The 16,530-nt window shown below is 37.5% G+C and overlaps 3 protein-coding genes across 3 annotated transcripts; all 3 read right to left on the reverse strand.

Annotated features, from left to right (window-relative positions):
• Positions 1–4,231: 4,231 nt before the first annotated feature.
• On the reverse strand, positions 4,232–5,146 carry LOC122021025 (21 kDa protein-like). Its single transcript, XM_042579091.1, has one exon. It carries the CDS (start codon positions 5,088–5,090, stop codon positions 4,509–4,511), a length of 582 nt encoding a protein of 193 aa, XP_042435025.1. The 5' UTR covers positions 5,091–5,146; the 3' UTR covers positions 4,232–4,508.
• A 375-nt stretch (positions 5,147–5,521) lies between these two features.
• LOC122021024 (eukaryotic translation initiation factor-like) lies at positions 5,522–8,401 on the reverse strand. The gene is made up of 5 exons (XM_042579090.1): positions 8,177–8,401; positions 6,717–6,885; positions 6,450–6,575; positions 5,879–5,944; positions 5,522–5,692 (listed from the first exon to the last, which is right to left on the reverse strand). Exons 1-5 carry the CDS (start codon positions 8,350–8,352, stop codon positions 5,642–5,644), a joined length of 588 nt encoding a protein of 195 aa, XP_042435024.1. The 5' UTR covers positions 8,353–8,401; the 3' UTR covers positions 5,522–5,641.
• Positions 8,402–8,946: 545 nt separating this feature from the next.
• LOC122020394 (peroxisome biogenesis protein 12-like) lies at positions 8,947–16,215 on the reverse strand. Its single transcript, XM_042578313.1, has 9 exons — positions 15,896–16,215; positions 14,471–14,576; positions 13,408–13,556; positions 12,550–12,802; positions 10,669–10,778; positions 10,392–10,553; positions 10,075–10,161; positions 9,541–9,678; positions 8,947–9,424 (listed from the first exon to the last, which is right to left on the reverse strand). Exons 1-9 carry the CDS (start codon positions 16,001–16,003, stop codon positions 9,353–9,355), a joined length of 1,185 nt encoding a protein of 394 aa, XP_042434247.1. The 5' UTR covers positions 16,004–16,215; the 3' UTR covers positions 8,947–9,352.
• Positions 16,216–16,530: the final 315 nt, after the last annotated feature.

Consider the following 16,530-nt stretch of genomic DNA (forward strand, 5'->3'; position numbering starts at 1 on the left):
GTCTTAAAGTTTCGTTACTTAGTTTTTTTTCTCTTGTCCTAAAATTTTTGTGAAAAATCAAGATCCTTTCAAACTGTTAATTCTTTTTGATAAATGGCAAAGGGGGAGAGTAAAGGAATTCAGATTCAGAAAGCAAAAATTTATAAAGAAAATTTTAATGCCTTTATTAAGGGGGAGTCTGACAAAGTTTAAGTTTTAGCTTAACCATGAGTGCATTTCAAATCTATTAAGCTTGCTTACTTAAACTTCATATATCTATTGTACTTAGCTTTGAATTTCAGTTGTCATAATCAAAAAGGGGGAGATTGTTTGTACGGGAAGCATCGACGATCGACCGTTGTTTTGATAATTGCAAAGGAATTCAAAGTTAAGTTGTTTTGTGATCTAATGCACTTAATTGAGTGTTTCAGGAAAGACCTAGCTGCGGTTAGGCAGGGGGAAAACCCTAGGGGGTGGTAACCCTAGGTCATAGGGGGTGGTAACCCTATGTGGAAAGTCTTGATGGGTCGAGAGCTTCAGGCAAAAGTCCTAAGGGGGGTAACCCTAGGTGGAAAGTCCTGGTGTCGTGAACCAGGTGAAAGACTGGAACAGCCGGGAAGCGGAAGTCCAGCAGAAAGTCCGGAAGCCTCGAACGCTGAGCAAAAGTCCAGTCGATCTGGAGGATCGCACTGGCATCAGGTAAATCTCATGAGTGGAGTAGGTGAGGACGCGTTTCCCGTAGAGGGAACAGTAGGCGTCGGGTCGACCTAGGGTTTCCGGTTGAAAATTTGAAGTCAGACCCGGACAGTCCGATGACTATCAGGTAAATCTATCATATTGTTTCTGTGCTAACATTATTTTGCAGAGTTTGTGTTTGAGACTAACACAATTTGCAAGAACAAAGGAGCAACTTAGACCTCGGATGAACAGTGTCCGAGGCGCCTCTAGGGGGCTTGGAGGCGTCTCGGGTGCTAGCCGAAGCCATCTGTCCAGAGACGCTGGAGGCGCCTCAGAAGCCACTGGAGGCGCCTTGGACCAGGCGTTGGAGGCGCCTTGGAGCAGCTTGGAGGCGCCTTCAGTGGGATAAGGTGCGACCAGATCATAGCTTATCCACGCGTGCGACTCGGCGGCCTGGAGGCGCCTCAGACAGGCTTGGAGGCGCCTCCAGCATTGTTTAAAAGGGGGCTTCGACCAGCAGCTTCAAATAACGAATTCCAAGCAATCCTTACGCTGCAAGCTGCCTACGAGACGATCCCAAAGTGCTGCAACAACATCCCGACGACCCAAAACATCAATTTCCATTTTGTTGTTGTCAGTATAAAGTTCATTTATAGTTAATTTGTACTTAGCTTGTAATAGATTTTATGAAATATAGTTGTTGCCCACCGTAAATGCTCAACGAGCGTGGACCTTGGAGTAGGAGTCGCCCTATGCTTCGAACCAAGTAAATCTTGGTGTGCTTTTGTGTGTGTTCTTTATTTTATTCCGCTGCTTTATAACTCGATAGTTTTACGAATTCGAAAAGAGTGAAAGCCACGAGCGCTATTCACCCCCCCTTCCTCTAGCGCTTTCGATCCAACACTGTCTTGCGTATATAAGAATGTCGAGCTATATAAACCTAACATTATGATCAACCGGATATATGAAGGAGGGCTGGTCTAGGAGAAGTGAAAGACCCATAGGTTTGACCAACTGTTGGGTTAACCAGCTATATTCCGAGAATCATATTATAGCAATGGGGAATTGTATCTCGTATACTCGACTGACATGTTAGGGTAGTCAGATTTGCTCTGTGTATCTTGACAATGAATAGAGCGGCAAGCTTCCTAAGCCTGACCGGCTTAAGCAATGACTGGCCATATGTTGAAAGACTTATACTACGAGAATGGAAAGCTGGGGCTTATGAATCTGGCCTGAAGTATAGCCGACCAGCTTTGTGGTAGGCTAGCCATCCTTTAAACCCAGTCAGCTATTGGTCGGTCAGATTTATAGTAGATGCCTTAGCACAAGAATGGGTCACTATGTCCCTCTAGTCTAACCAGCTCTTGGGCTGGTGTTCTCATTTTGAAGGCCTTAGAACTGGGTGAGGAGCGAAGTCCTATTAAGAGTGACATGTTTGATGACATCTTCCATTAACTTTGGCCTTTACCTCACTTTGACTTTGACCACCACATCATCCTTGTGTTCACTCGCAACATTCCGTATCACTCATGATCATTAAAATCATTCCTCTGCAAATATTCTAGGGCTCGTGACATTGGACGAATGGAGAGACAGTTAATAGGTTGTCAGAACTGGTCTCATAGATGCTTTCATTCAAGCACGTGGCGTTTCATGAATGGAAAGATAACTAATAGCTGCCGGATCTGGTCTCCTTGCTGGTTCACACGAGAACAATGATGAAAAAAATATGCAGCGTCTATATAGAGATGCTCTAGAGACCATTATAAAAACCCTAAAGAAAGTGAAAGAGATCTCCAATTTATAAATCATACATTAGGTTTTCTCCTTTTCTCCATCTCCTCATTCCCAAATATTATCTTAAATAAACTTTAACTTGAATATAGGAATGATTAATTGGGATAGCCAATCTAATTCTTTATTGAAGTGTGTTTTAAATTTTCTTAATCATTATTACCCGTAATATTTGAAGATTGCATGAGTTGAATGTTTATTGATCCTATGTAATATTTAATTGAAATATCTATAAATAACTAATTTTTAAGTTAGATATTAGAATTAAAGGTGTATGGAGTTTATTAATTAGAAGGTGATAAATTTATTATAATAAAATAAAAAATTAATATTTTTTAGATGATATAGAAAAAACGTCTAATCTATTCAGACAGTAGGTTGTAAATGAATTCATGATTTATTTTTCTTTAAAGACGCACGATGAGGGACGTGAGTAAAAGAAAAATTCTATATAATTGTATAGACTGTCCTTGGCATAGCTTAGTGTAGACGTGTAGGGCCATGGCTGGCAATTTGAGAGACAAGGATGCCAAGAGTCCCCGTGACTTGTCCTCTCAGGCTGACAACAGATCCCTGACACTACTACTGTTAATTAGGGGTGAGCAATCATCGAACCATTTAATTAATCGAAATAGTACAAATAATTTGTTTACTAACCGAGTCCGATAATTTTGGTAAAATATCAATTAAATAGATCGAAAATAAAAATAATCAAAATTTTTATTAACTCGTAGACGAATTATGAAGTTAAAAATTTTCAGTTTTCAATTTCAATTTCAATTTTAATTTCAATTCGAATATAACCGAATATAGTTTAATCAAATTTAATTGAAATAATTAATATTTTTTAAATAAAACTAAAATTTTAAATTAATAACTTTTAATTTTAATTAAATTAATTAATTTAATTTAACCGATTTTTTATTCATCCAAGCACAAAAATAAAAGTTATTAGGACATCATAAAAGAGATGTCGATGACTTTAATTACTGCCGCAGTGGCTGGCAGCGGCAGGAATCATGCAAGGCCATGTGCTGTATGCAGGCAGGACCATGTGGCCAACGCTGCGTGAAGTCCGGCGGCCTTGTCAACTGGTGGCTCCCTTAATTAGCCCGGTAGCAATGCCCTACCTAGCTCCAACCAAACTCTGTCACACTACTTCTATTTTGATAGGTACCACGAATTGTTAAACTTAAGCATGCATGCGTGCTTAATTTAGTGACGATCGAGTTTGAGTGCTTTAATTAAGCTTTAAGCTTTTCTTCATGTAAGTTTTATCCTGTTGAACCAAACGATCTGATCTGACTATGGACAGGTGGCTGAAACAGAAGGTTTAAGTGGAGTAGATATGAAGCAAGAATTAAGTATTAGTTATATTGGCTTTCCTTTTCATCTTTACCATGATCAATTGTCTTTGCTTTGCTTTGCAGGCATGCATGGTCTTGTGTTAATAAGCTTAATCTTCCATTTTGCTTGATGCAGATAGTTAGCGACATGATTTTAAACCTGTCTTGTCGATTTGCATTTGTAACGTATAGGGATCCCTCACAACTTATGTGACTTGACGATATAGATCACCATTTTTCAAACTCTTAAACGTGCTCTCTCTGTCTATCTCTCTCCAGATGAAACATCACACTCTAGTTCATTCGTCCAAGACGTCTTTTTCAAATGAAAAATTATCCGACTACAACTCAAAATTCAAGCATTAATTAAAGAGAAATTCGCAATGTAGGTTGATATGCTACCACAAAGGAAATTTATTTCTCTCTTAAAATTGATTATAATGCACTAAAATGCTCTGTCCTCCCTTTTATTTTTATGATAAGAGAAGAGTGAAACATATATACAAAAGTTGATAGTACATTACATACCCAGTACCCACTCGGGTTTTCATCATCTTGTCAAAACCCCAACTTATACCTGCTTAATTCCTTGAGAAAAGCTAACACATCAACGCACAGACTCCTCCGTTTATTATACATATATTTACATACGCACAAAGCATGGGAACGACAAAATATATGGGTCAAAACAGAGGATGGCCCGAGAGTTCAGTTCCTGGGACTGAGCTGGTTGACGAGTGCGAGGGCGTTACTGGTGACCTGCGCCACCTCCACCACCTTCTTCCGGACAGCGGCGCGCAAGGCGGGGCCCGCGAACTGCGCGAGGCCGTCCAGGCAGGTGGTCTCGTCGGTGAGCGAGGCGCTGACCCAAGTCTGCACGTTACTGAGGTGCCAGACGAACCGGCTCCTCTGGGAGCCGGCGCCGCGGGCCATGGCGGCCATCTCCTTCGCTGAGCTCCGGAGGCGGTCCACGCCGTCGCGCAGGGTCTCGACGCAGTCGCGCACCGCGCCGGCCTCGAGACTCTTCCGGGACCCGGTGGTCGAGGCCGAAATGCGGCCGACGAAGGAGGAGGCGGCGCCGGCGCGGTCGGCGCTGACGGATAGGGCCGCGCGGGCGAGGGCGAGCTTGCTGTGGTGCACCGCCTGGGCGTAGGCCGCCAGGCACTGCTCGCAGAGGTCCGGGTAGCGCGTGCGCCTGCAGGCGTCGCGCACGAACTCAGTCGTCGGGGCAGCTCCGGCGACAGCGAAGGCGGCGAGTAGAAGGAGAAAGACAAGGGCGGAACGATCCATTGATAACTGCCTTAAATCGACTACCCTGATCGAGAGGGGATTTTAGTGTCTGCGGGCATTTAAATAGAAGGACTGAGATGGTTAATTTAATTACTGAAGAGTAATTATGTGGCGTCTTGTGATAGGCAGGCACGTAATATATACTTGTAGTGTAAAAATTAAAAGGAAATGCTAATTATGGCGGGCGGGTTCACGCGTGGGGCGCTTCCCAGGTACCATGCAGGTTCACGTGATTCAGTCAGTTATAAATGAAATTAAAAGGAATTTCATTTCGTGATTTCTCTCGATTTGCAACTTGATTTTGAAATTACAGTCACAGGATATCTCTCAATGCCTGACTTCTATTTAACACTCACAGGATTTGCATGACTGAACTCTCATGAGCCTGACCTAAGCTTGTTATCAAATGCAAGAACGTTGACAAACGCATAGAAAAGTATCAAATTAACAGTAATAGTCATTATGCAATCTTGATAGACAATTTCCAGGTATTTAGCTACAAAACTTTCAAATAATTAACTAGTGACAGTTCGTCGCCACTTGACGTCTTATTAAAGATTGTATCGACCACCTCTGCTTGACTTGTCCCTTTTGGAGTCATCCTAAAGCAAAACAGAAAATGAAATGAATGAATAATAAGAATGGGTGGATGCCGCAAAGTTCATTTTGTAATCTGCTCGAGGTACTAGTAAATTCGAGAAATTTGTTCTAAAAATTGATCCTGGTCAATTGCAAAATGTAAAGATAACGGACGACATATGAGCGTTAGAAGTTGTGAGGGTATGTACATGGAAGGTGTAGGATATCTTCTCATTGATGTCCAAGATTTCTTTCCACTTCCTCCCAATAGTCATCTGCATAAAATTACTTCAGAGTTAGTTTGGATTTAAAAATACATTATTATGTCACTAAGTTTGGATTTAAAAACAAAAAAGAAAATCGATAAGGCTTGACTAAATTGTTCTAGTAGCTACATAAGTCACGCTCGAATTAAACAGAGCCTAGAAGTCTAAAATCGAGTAAGCAGGACAGAATGAATATCTGAGCAAACTAGCTCAACTCAGGTTGTACCATGAATGCATTGTAGACATGAAAAATCAAAGCTTAGAACAAAAAGTAGAAGCCAATAACACCAGTGATAGTTCCTGGTGAACAACAAAGGTAAATTGCTTGGTAATCAGAAACAACCATCAGAAAGCATAAGTATACCGCATTACGTATCTTAGTAACAAAATAGCTAGAAAAGCATATAATCAATAGAATATATCCTAAACTTATATTTAAATTGAGAATCTACAGGTGAGAACTCTGAAGTTGTATGACATTTGTTTTTGATAAATCTACCATATGACTGAGTACCTGAACAGCTTCATTGTTTGCTGCCTTAGTCCATAATGCAAGTTTATCCTGCCTGGGGCGCACACTAGCAACAACCCCACAGATTTCCTCACTTTCATCAAACTGCTCCCCAATCAAAGCCATTAACTGCATAATCAATTTTCCAAACCATGAATTAGTGAGTTGTAATTTTTTATGCTCCAAACCATGCCATTCGTGTATACTTAAAACTTGGAGTTAATATCCAAAAACTATAACAGTTTTCTTTCAAAAGAATAATCAGCACACCGTTTCCAACCACATGTCGTCAAGAGCAGCCCTTTGTTTACATGTAATAGACCATTTTCCACCATTTGTACATTCAGGGTCTTCCCATTTGGGTTCTATCCCGGTCTTGAAACAGTGGAAATCAGCATTAGCAGGCAATTTGCTGGGTTGAAATATTTGATCATGCAGGCTGCCAAAACAGAAGAACCAAATAAGTCGACCATTTAGCAAGAATATTGAAATTATGAATTAAAAAAAGGAAATAGTCATTTTAAAACACAAGGGCGAATGACATTTATTTAACCACTTAAGAACATCAAGAAATCATAAATTATGTATCCTCCAAATGTTCCTAAGTAATATAGTGTAAGAGACTAAGGAACTCAAAAATCTTACAACGTCATGAGCTTCAACTCCTATCCTATGGATTAGAATTAAATTACAACAAGATCAGATAAGTTTTGAGTTGGTTTGTTTACCAAAAATGCACATCGGCTGAAGCAAATACCATTCCATAAGTAATCAATTTATTTTTAAGACTAAGAAAGTCCAATTTTTTAATTACCAGCGATATTAATGATTCTAAATATGTTGTTTCTTATGCAATGGTTGAAGATTTAAGTTTCTTTATATATACAATATTGCACCATACTAGTATTCTTAGTTCTATTGTCTTGTACCTTTCTAGCCAATGCCCTACAGATATGCATCCCAGATTATGTAACAACATCCATTTAAACATAAAACTCAGGCATACATAATGATACAAAAATTTAAGAGGATAATAGTTTCAGCTATTTAGAAGTACAGAAAATGATTCACAAAGATTCCCAAACTGAATCTGATTAGTTCTCACTAAGATATGCATAGATAAGAAAATCAAAAGACTGCCATAAGACCACTCGTAGCACTAAAGTTTAATTAAGTGGATGTGGTCTCAACAGCTTCAAGTATTAGAAAAGAGCCCAAATTACAACTGTACAGAATTTTCTCAATGTGTTTGTCTCATCTATTTCGGATCGGTTGCATCCATCTCATCCTTCATTAAACTCAAAGCAAGACAATATCACTATTATTAATTTATTATTTAAATCAATTGTTTTTATTGGAATAACTAATATTCAGTTCACCTTCTATTATAACTCATTTCTCTTCAAACTATAGAATCATACTCATATCGTCCAAACCTATTTCTCTCATTTGATTATCTATTTGAGCTACGCCTAACCAGGTAAGGCTGATCGCGAGATGAACTAATATCTACGACTAGATAAATCAATAAAACAGAATTAGGGCTCAGTAAACACAAATATTAGCCAAATTCTAACAAAAAATAATCAATGAAGCAGTTGTAGAGGGTCGCAAATTCAAATGACGAATCTCCATCGAACATAAATCCAATTTTATAGATCGGGGGTCAAAGATAATAGATTAAGCGCACGCGCCACAGAGAGAGAGAGAGAGAGAGAGAGAGAGCGCACCACCAGAACTCCTCGACGGTGTCGAAGGTATAGACCTGGCGAAGGGAGGCACCCCAGGCGGCGCCTTGCTTGGACTTGGAGAGGTTATCGAACCAGAACGTCCACTTCCTCTGCAGCGGATGGGGTACGGCGTCTCCACTCTCAGCCCCAGTGCTCAGCGCCGCCGTCTCAGCCATCTTCCTCTGCCACCAATCGGGAGAAGAGAGGCAGCGAAAGAGGGTTTGGGATCCTGGTTCGCCTACCGTTATATGGAGAGAATAAGCCCGGCCCAGCCTGATCGCTCCAATCCCACCAAACCTTCCGAACTTTTTTCCCGGAAACATTCACTTAACCATTTTAACTTCTTTGACCCTAAAACTTAATAAATTATATTTTTACCTTTTTTTTTTTTGTTGCAAAATCGTATCATTTTGCTCGTGTGTAACACTGTAAGGCCTTACATTGTTAGATTACGGTGATAACTAAATCTAAAATAAAAATCTCTTAAATTTTAAAATTAACCAATGCTCTAAAAAAAAAAAATTCAATGATGTTAAATTGTCTAATATTAAATATTCCACATAAATTTTTTGAAATGTGAATTTAGCTACAAATGGGAGAACTCATTATTCCACATTTCTTGGAACAAAAGTTAAATTAACCCCAATATATATCTATCCAAGCTTGAATACTATAAACAGAACAGAAGCTAATGTTCCCATTTTGATTTTTTCAGTATTTGAGACCATTTACATGAATCTTTACCTCGCCATCAAACTGTCAAACTATAATTGAAGCTGAAGTTTAAAAAGAGCAGACAGTTTATTTTTGACTAATACCAAACCTTCTCATCTTGTGGAGATGTTAGATCATCAATAATTTACAGAAAATCCTTCCCTTGTGCAAAAGAATTCAAATAAATTACACAATTTTTTTCACTGTTATAGGGAATTTACAGTCCATGCTGCTCTGTCGGTACTGCAGATAAATGTGAATCACTTCAACCCATGCAGGTGATAAATTTGGTCATTTAAGTATTAAAAAGGCCACTGAATAGATACGGAAGACCAAATCATGGTTGAAAGATTAATTCTGGAAGGTCAGATCAATGTTGTAATTTGCATAACTTCAGAATAAGTTAGCCTGTTACTGCTTTTGGTTTTTCGTGTGAATTGCTCTAGGCATGCTTTGTCTTGATCACAAATCATGGAAGAGCCTCCGAATGTGTTCGACTGAGGCTGGCATCAACGTGATCGGGCATCTCTTGTACTGTTACAAGGAAGAGATCATCATTCAAAAGATGTGAATACGTCTTCACAAGCGGGAGTTTGGGATAAGACAATTCCATAATGCAGGATGCAAGTGCTAATAGCTGCAGGTCTCACCTGAGAAACATATTTGAATATGCAAGAATAGCAGAAGACAAAACCAGAAACTGCGATGACTGATGGATTTGCTCGTTTCTGCGAGCATAGAGGGCACAGCGATCTGTCTTGTGGCAGTGAAATCCCACCTTTAGCAACCTGCAGTTCAGTAATCATAGGCACTCAAAAAGGAACGAGAAGGTTGTCTAATAAATCCTTCAATTTTCAATATAAATTATTCTCTTCAATATCATATAAAACTGAACTGCATAGTAGTTGAGTTGCAAAACATCATTCTCTTTAGTATTAACATATTGATGGAACATCAAGCCATCAGCAACCAACCTACTGCATCCCACTATTATAGTTGACATAATTAATGGGCCATAAAGATATAATACAGGTAGATACAAAGGACGAAAGGAAAAGGAAAATGAAAAAGAAAAAGAAAAACTCAATCTGATCAAGCAAATTTTTTTAACATTTGGTAGGAAAATTCTTGAATTCTTGTGGTTTCTAAAGAAATACTCAACATTTAAGATAAAACAAACAAACCTTTGGAGGAGGTGGAGGTGGGGGTGGCGGGTAAACTGTCGGAGCTGACATTCTTTCTTCTGCAGATTGATACCACCATTCCATCATCTACAACCAATGGAAAATGAGGTGATATGTAAATTGAAAGTAAGACATGGATCACCATGCTTTCATTAGCGTAGAATTATTGAAGAAAAAAGGGTATCCTGAAAAAGTATTATAAAAAAAATCATTGGCAACAAGCTTAAATGATAGCAATAAGCAATAACATTGATGCAACCTTAGACTAAACTTATGCTGAGGAATAAAAAGCACATAGCAGGTAGTCGTTTACTCACTTTAAAGAAGAATACAGCAGCTATTAGTCCAGTCTGAGCATAATCCAGTGTAGTGTAGATGCAAGTTAGCATCACTCTCTGAACAGCCTTCAACCATGGAGGACCACGAAGTCTCTCTCGTTCACGACTTCTGATTTTTGATATTCTAGAAGATGAATCCATCTAGACAGACATTGAATTAGGTAAAAATATATGATTAGAAAGAATACCATTTGAAGAAGAGTTTAGAGTTGCTCAATGAATTTAAAATTAATAATCATACTGCCACCTAATATACCAGTTCTTGGCCTGTGGCACGGCATACATGAACACCAAGAGCATGTAATCCTGGACTGTAGTACCCAGTAGCATCCAGAAGATACAAAAGTTGATAAGCAAAAGAAAGACCTGATAAGAGTGAAAAAAAATTAGTACCTGATTCTCCTCTCAATGGAATCCTGAAAAAACCAGTTTAGTTTATGAAAAAAAAAATGACTTCATTCATGAGCAAAGAGAATTGGTCACTAACTCCAGGTCTGTTTCACATTCAATGAGGTATCATTAAATACTTAATTCTAGAATGCAATAACATGATGTTAGATAAAACTGAGCTATCAGAGGATAGCCAATTCAACCGAGCAAAAGAAACCAGCACCTGAAAATAACAAAGAACGAATGGTGTGCATGTAAAAATAGTTGGATAAAAATCATAATTCAACAAGAAAAGAAAGAAAATCTTGTCTTGATAGCTCTTTCCCTTAAATGAAAAAGTAGCCAGTGGGAATACAAAGAAAAATAATGTACATTTGACAAGATACAATGCCACCTTGGGTTAAACAGAAAAAAAGGAAAGATTTTCACAACTATAACCTAATACATTCACTATTCATAAACCCAACAATACAGTAAAATGGCAGTCTTTAATTATCTACTCTGTCAGCTTATAACAAATTAACCCCCAAAATTGTAATTTTATAATTTCGTAACAGGGGTTACTGATAGAAAAACATAATAGTTAACAATCAGAAAACCAATTCAACAGATAGGGAAATAGCACCTGAAAACAACTGAGCATGCATGCCAAAAGATATAAAAGTAGAAAATATAAATCAGAACTTGACATGAAAAGAAAGAGATAATCTTGCTTTAGTGCCTTCCCTGGGATGGCAAAGTACCCAAAAGTGGTAGAAAACTAAAACCGCAGATATCTCAGAAGATAGATATAACTTACCTTGCTCGCTAACCACAACAGGGTTTTGTAATCATAACATAACATATTTCTAACTGCTCATAACCTAATACCCACTTAGTGAAAAGGGAGTCCTTAAATTCCTCACTCCATCTACCAGTAGATGTTACCCAAAGTAGTAAAAAAACTAGTGGGAAAAAATTTCTATGACAAGATACATCATTGAGCTATTATTAACTCCTTTTCACTAGGTTGTTCAAAATTCAACATCAAATTTCTATTACAAGATACATCATTGAGCTCTTATTAACTCCTTTTAACTAGGTTGTTCAAAATTCAACATCGACACGTAATATATAAAGGTAAAAAATCTCCAAATTCTGGTATCAGAATTCTGCAACCAAAATAGCTTTATACTTTAAAGTGAGGATTTATAAGATCTTGCAAGTTGCAATGATTACTCATACATATTATTTCAAAACAAGTAAGCAAGTCATTCACAAGGATTTGTTGTATCTTCTTGTTCATCATATCATCAAATTGTGTAAGCCCCAACAATTTGGAACTGACAACATAGAACCTCTCTCTATTTGAACTCTATGCAATCGTTGCATATTATTAAAAAAATATATATATTCCAAACTAATTGATAATCTGCATATATTTTGATTGACAGTATAAACAATCTTTCAAAAAAAAAAAAACAAATCAACAATCAGCTAATAGAAAGTCAGTCAAGGATATTTGTTGACAACGAGTATAATACTGAGGCACTAGTCTGAAAGTACATGATAGATGGGAACACACAAAAAAAATGAAGAGTGCGATCATGTGCCACAAAACCATTTGCAAGTGTCATTCTTCAAGAGTACTGAACAAAATAATCTGACATACAATATGCACTACAAACAACGAGCAACTCATGAAATGGCTCCTGGAATATTGATCCTTGTAGGCAAAGAAGGCTCATTTCTGTCATAAAGAAAATACCTTCATTTGTTGCATGAATCCATGGATAGCAAGCACCTATAATGGCCTTAATTTTCTTTTTCATATCCAGCATAATTGAGCCTGCTTCACTTGGCTGCTGGATCCTTCCATGAGAAATCTCTCCTTGATCTAAAAGAAAACCTACATCATCCAATCTTGCATCATCACTGCCCCAAAGACTAGCTTGAAGCCTTGCTTCCCTCTCTTTATTGTAAATGGCCTGCAGCTTTGATTTGAGATATGGCAAAATGACCTAGACCAAATAAAGGAAATATTGACAGTTATGATTTTGTTATTTTCACAATGCTTAGAGCACCTTCAATCCAACAAAAGTTAGCATCACAAACACTTAATAACTATTGCAATGGCCCATCTAAATACAACTACACTTATATAGAAGTTCTAACAACGAAACATTCAAGTTTGGATACAGGAGGAAGTTCTTATATGGAACTCTCCCAAGAAGATTAATGGTTCCTGACAAGATTAATTGTAAAGAAACTAATTACTAAGAGCAAGGTTTATATAATCAGTTTCCTAATACAAGATTATCATTGGTAAATAGTCTTTTGTTTTACATTTGTAAGTCTACAGCTACATACAAATTGAGAAAACAAATGATGATACATTTCAAAGATGGAAGCAGAAAATTAAGGGATAAAAATGGAAGCTTTATAATTTTTCTGTTATGCCAGAGAGATTACTCACATTATCAAATAAAATGACAATCTGAACTTAAAGTGTACAAGAATAGCCGAGTTTATAACCAACTCATTAATCCATGAACTAGCATCACCATCCTCAATTTATTGAACAAAAAAAAAATCAAAACCAATTTATCAATGAACACTAGCAGACCAGAATTGCAACAGATAGAAGTTTTTGGCGCTTCTCTAATCCAGAACGAGGAAGCTTATCACTTGACTCCTTGTTTAAAGTGTTCTTATTGGATCTTATCTTCACAGATCTCCTTCTAAGACCATACAAGGATTCTGAAAAAGAAGCATCTGGAGAGAAATATGTAGAAAACAGCAATGTCATGATAAATAGATAAAAGTAGTAACTCACAAAATGTAATTTCTTCAAACCTCGATTAAAAAAAACAGTACTGAACCATTAATACACAATGACTATGGACAGTGAGACTACTTATTACATGGGTGATAAAAGGATTAGTTCAATACATCTTTTGCCAATAAATAGATGCATCAGGCAATTGGAATCTTCAATTTAAAAGGAATAGCAGAAACAATGGAGTAGTATGCAATGAAATTTGCCATTGAGAAATGAGAAAAAAGATTGCACATGCATCTTATGACCTCATACATTTCATCTACAAGAAATAAACTAAAGGTATAGTATGCTGAATATCTCTAAACTAATTCTAGGTAAGATGCTATAGCCGAGAAGTGGATGTCACTAATCATTCTCCTTGCATTATTTAAGTTACATGGAATTAACACCATCTTCTTTCTTCCATAGAGCTCTGGTGAGTGACCTATATGGCAACACTACTGAAGCTTAAATCCAGTAAATCCAATTTACTCAATTAATTACCTATTAATAAAGTAAAAGAACAAGTTCACAAATATGTGAATCTCAATGAAAGATAATTTATGAATCTAATAGAACAGATAAACAGATTTATAGTTAAAGATAATAATGTGTAATATATTTATCTAGCATTTTAAATATTTATGCTTACATCTTAAATATATTTCTAGTATTTTGACAGTGTTCTGTCAAAACTTAAGCAGTGACTGCTAACACAATGGAATCATTTCTATAATAGACCAATTTGTCGAAAAGTAAGCAGCAATTTATTACATAGAGGCACAAATTTTATCAATTCAATCCATGAAACAAAAATTTTAAAAAAATATATAACAACTATGCAGTGGTGAAAAAATAAATGGAGAACCTGTTGTTCGTAAACTATGAGCCTCAAGTACCAACATCAACAAGGCAAAGAATTCATCATCATAATCTAGCACCTTGTGAAGAAATGGTCTTCTTAAAGCGAACACCTGCATAAGGAACACAATTAAACACCTATCTGCACTAACAAACTTAACTCATTAAGTACAACAAATGCAGAGAATAGGTTAGATGAGCAAACATTAGCCCGACAAAGAGATTTCTTGTAAATGCCTCAATAGCAAAGGTCGAGAAATATAGGCACATATCTCTTTGCATTGCCCATGCCTCTAGCCATAGTGCATGAGATAAAACATACGAACAACACCAACTGCAATTAGTCTATTTTGTGGTACTAATATAAAAAACAAAAAATAAAATGATAATTTGTTGAGCAAATCAAGCAGTGAGAAGTGAGAAATGAGAAGTAAGCAAACTCTACTAATTGGAATATATATGAAGTTAATAAGAAGCTAACTATTAGAAACAAACTCAAAGCCAGAATGGATCAAAAAATATACAGCTTCTACCATCTGAATCCCACTGAAATCATGATCCGTTTCCTTGTCCAACAAGTCAAGGCACTTATTCATACAGGACTGAAGTCCCCGTTAAAGGTCACATATGTATTCAACCAGATGACATAACTGGGAAATAAATCTCCCCCATTTATGATTATAGTTGTCAGGACCCACTTAAATGAGAGACTAACACATTTACTTGTAAGGCCCAACCACTAATCCAAAATGGTTAAGCCCAAATAGTTCATTCATCTAAGCTTATAAAAACTTCTTTGTTAACCCACAGCTCAACAGGTTAGCAATGGGTTACATTGGGATGTCATAATTTCGCTGAAAATAATCCCTAGTAGTTACACCATCATGCAAACAGCCCTTCCAACTTTGCCTAGGGTGAGAGGCGTTACCTTGCCTAGGATTAGATCCACTTAGATACCAATTGTCATGACCCATTTAAAGAGAGCTGATGCATTTACTTATTAGAATCAACAACTAATCCAAAATGTTTAAGACCACACTAATAATAGTTCGCCCATCTAAATAAAGCTTCTTTGTTATTAGTCCACAACTCGGGATTAAACTAGGGCGTCACAATAGTGAAACCAACCATCGAAATAACTGGCAAATAATAAATCTAAACTCAAAAGTAAAACAGCAAAGAACCCATTTCCAAGGAAAATTTTTTATTTATGTGATGCATTCAACCATACACCCTTAGACTGATGCTGGCAAGGGGAAATATGATATTTCCATTAATACCACAATCCCAGTGATTCATGGCCAGAAAATTCAACATAAAGCAACACAAACAGAAATTAAGAAAAGCAAAGAAGCCTTTTGGAACATAACCGGAAAGCTTAGACCGCAACGGAAGGGAAGGAAAAGGGAGGCAGTAAAGAGAAGCGTGGTACCCCGAGGGAGTAAGTGAGCGCAGCACGGAGGCTGACTGGAAGCTGCTGCGCCGCCGCCATCTCGAAGAAGGTCGGCCGCGTGCCCTGGCCTCCCACCTGGAACAGCATCTCGGCCAAATGATAAGGTGCTCTTGATCAGATTCCTCTCCTGCCCAATTGCTAGGGTTCTTCTGAGCTATCACAAAATGAACACCAAATCAGAGAGAAAAGTGCTTCCGTTCATGCGGGGGCGACTTCTGAACGCGAGGCGGACGCTTTCAGATTCGTGAGCCACGAGATCCATCGGCGTCGGCTACTGATGGGGAAGACACGTGAGCGAGCGGAGATTATTCGTTACTATTTTTAGACAATATGTGTTCCTTTAATCTACCTAATCAGCACGCACTGTACCACAATGTCTGTTGACCTAAATCATCGGATTAGCTTATAGCGGATCATTAAATGATGAAAAGAATTTTTTTTCTTGAAAATATTAAGTCATGGAAAATTAATCTTTTATTTTATTATAAAAAATTTATCATCCTCTAACCAATTAAATATTCCATGAAGATAAAAATATAAAATTTATCTGAGATGATAAATAAATGATAGATTTATCTAATGAACAAAAGGTCAAATCTTGAGACTAATGAGGC

This window comes from Zingiber officinale, chromosome 9A (assembly GCF_018446385.1).
Source record: "Zingiber officinale cultivar Zhangliang chromosome 9A, Zo_v1.1, whole genome shotgun sequence".
NCBI lineage: Eukaryota > Viridiplantae > Streptophyta > Magnoliopsida > Zingiberales > Zingiberaceae > Zingiber > Zingiber officinale.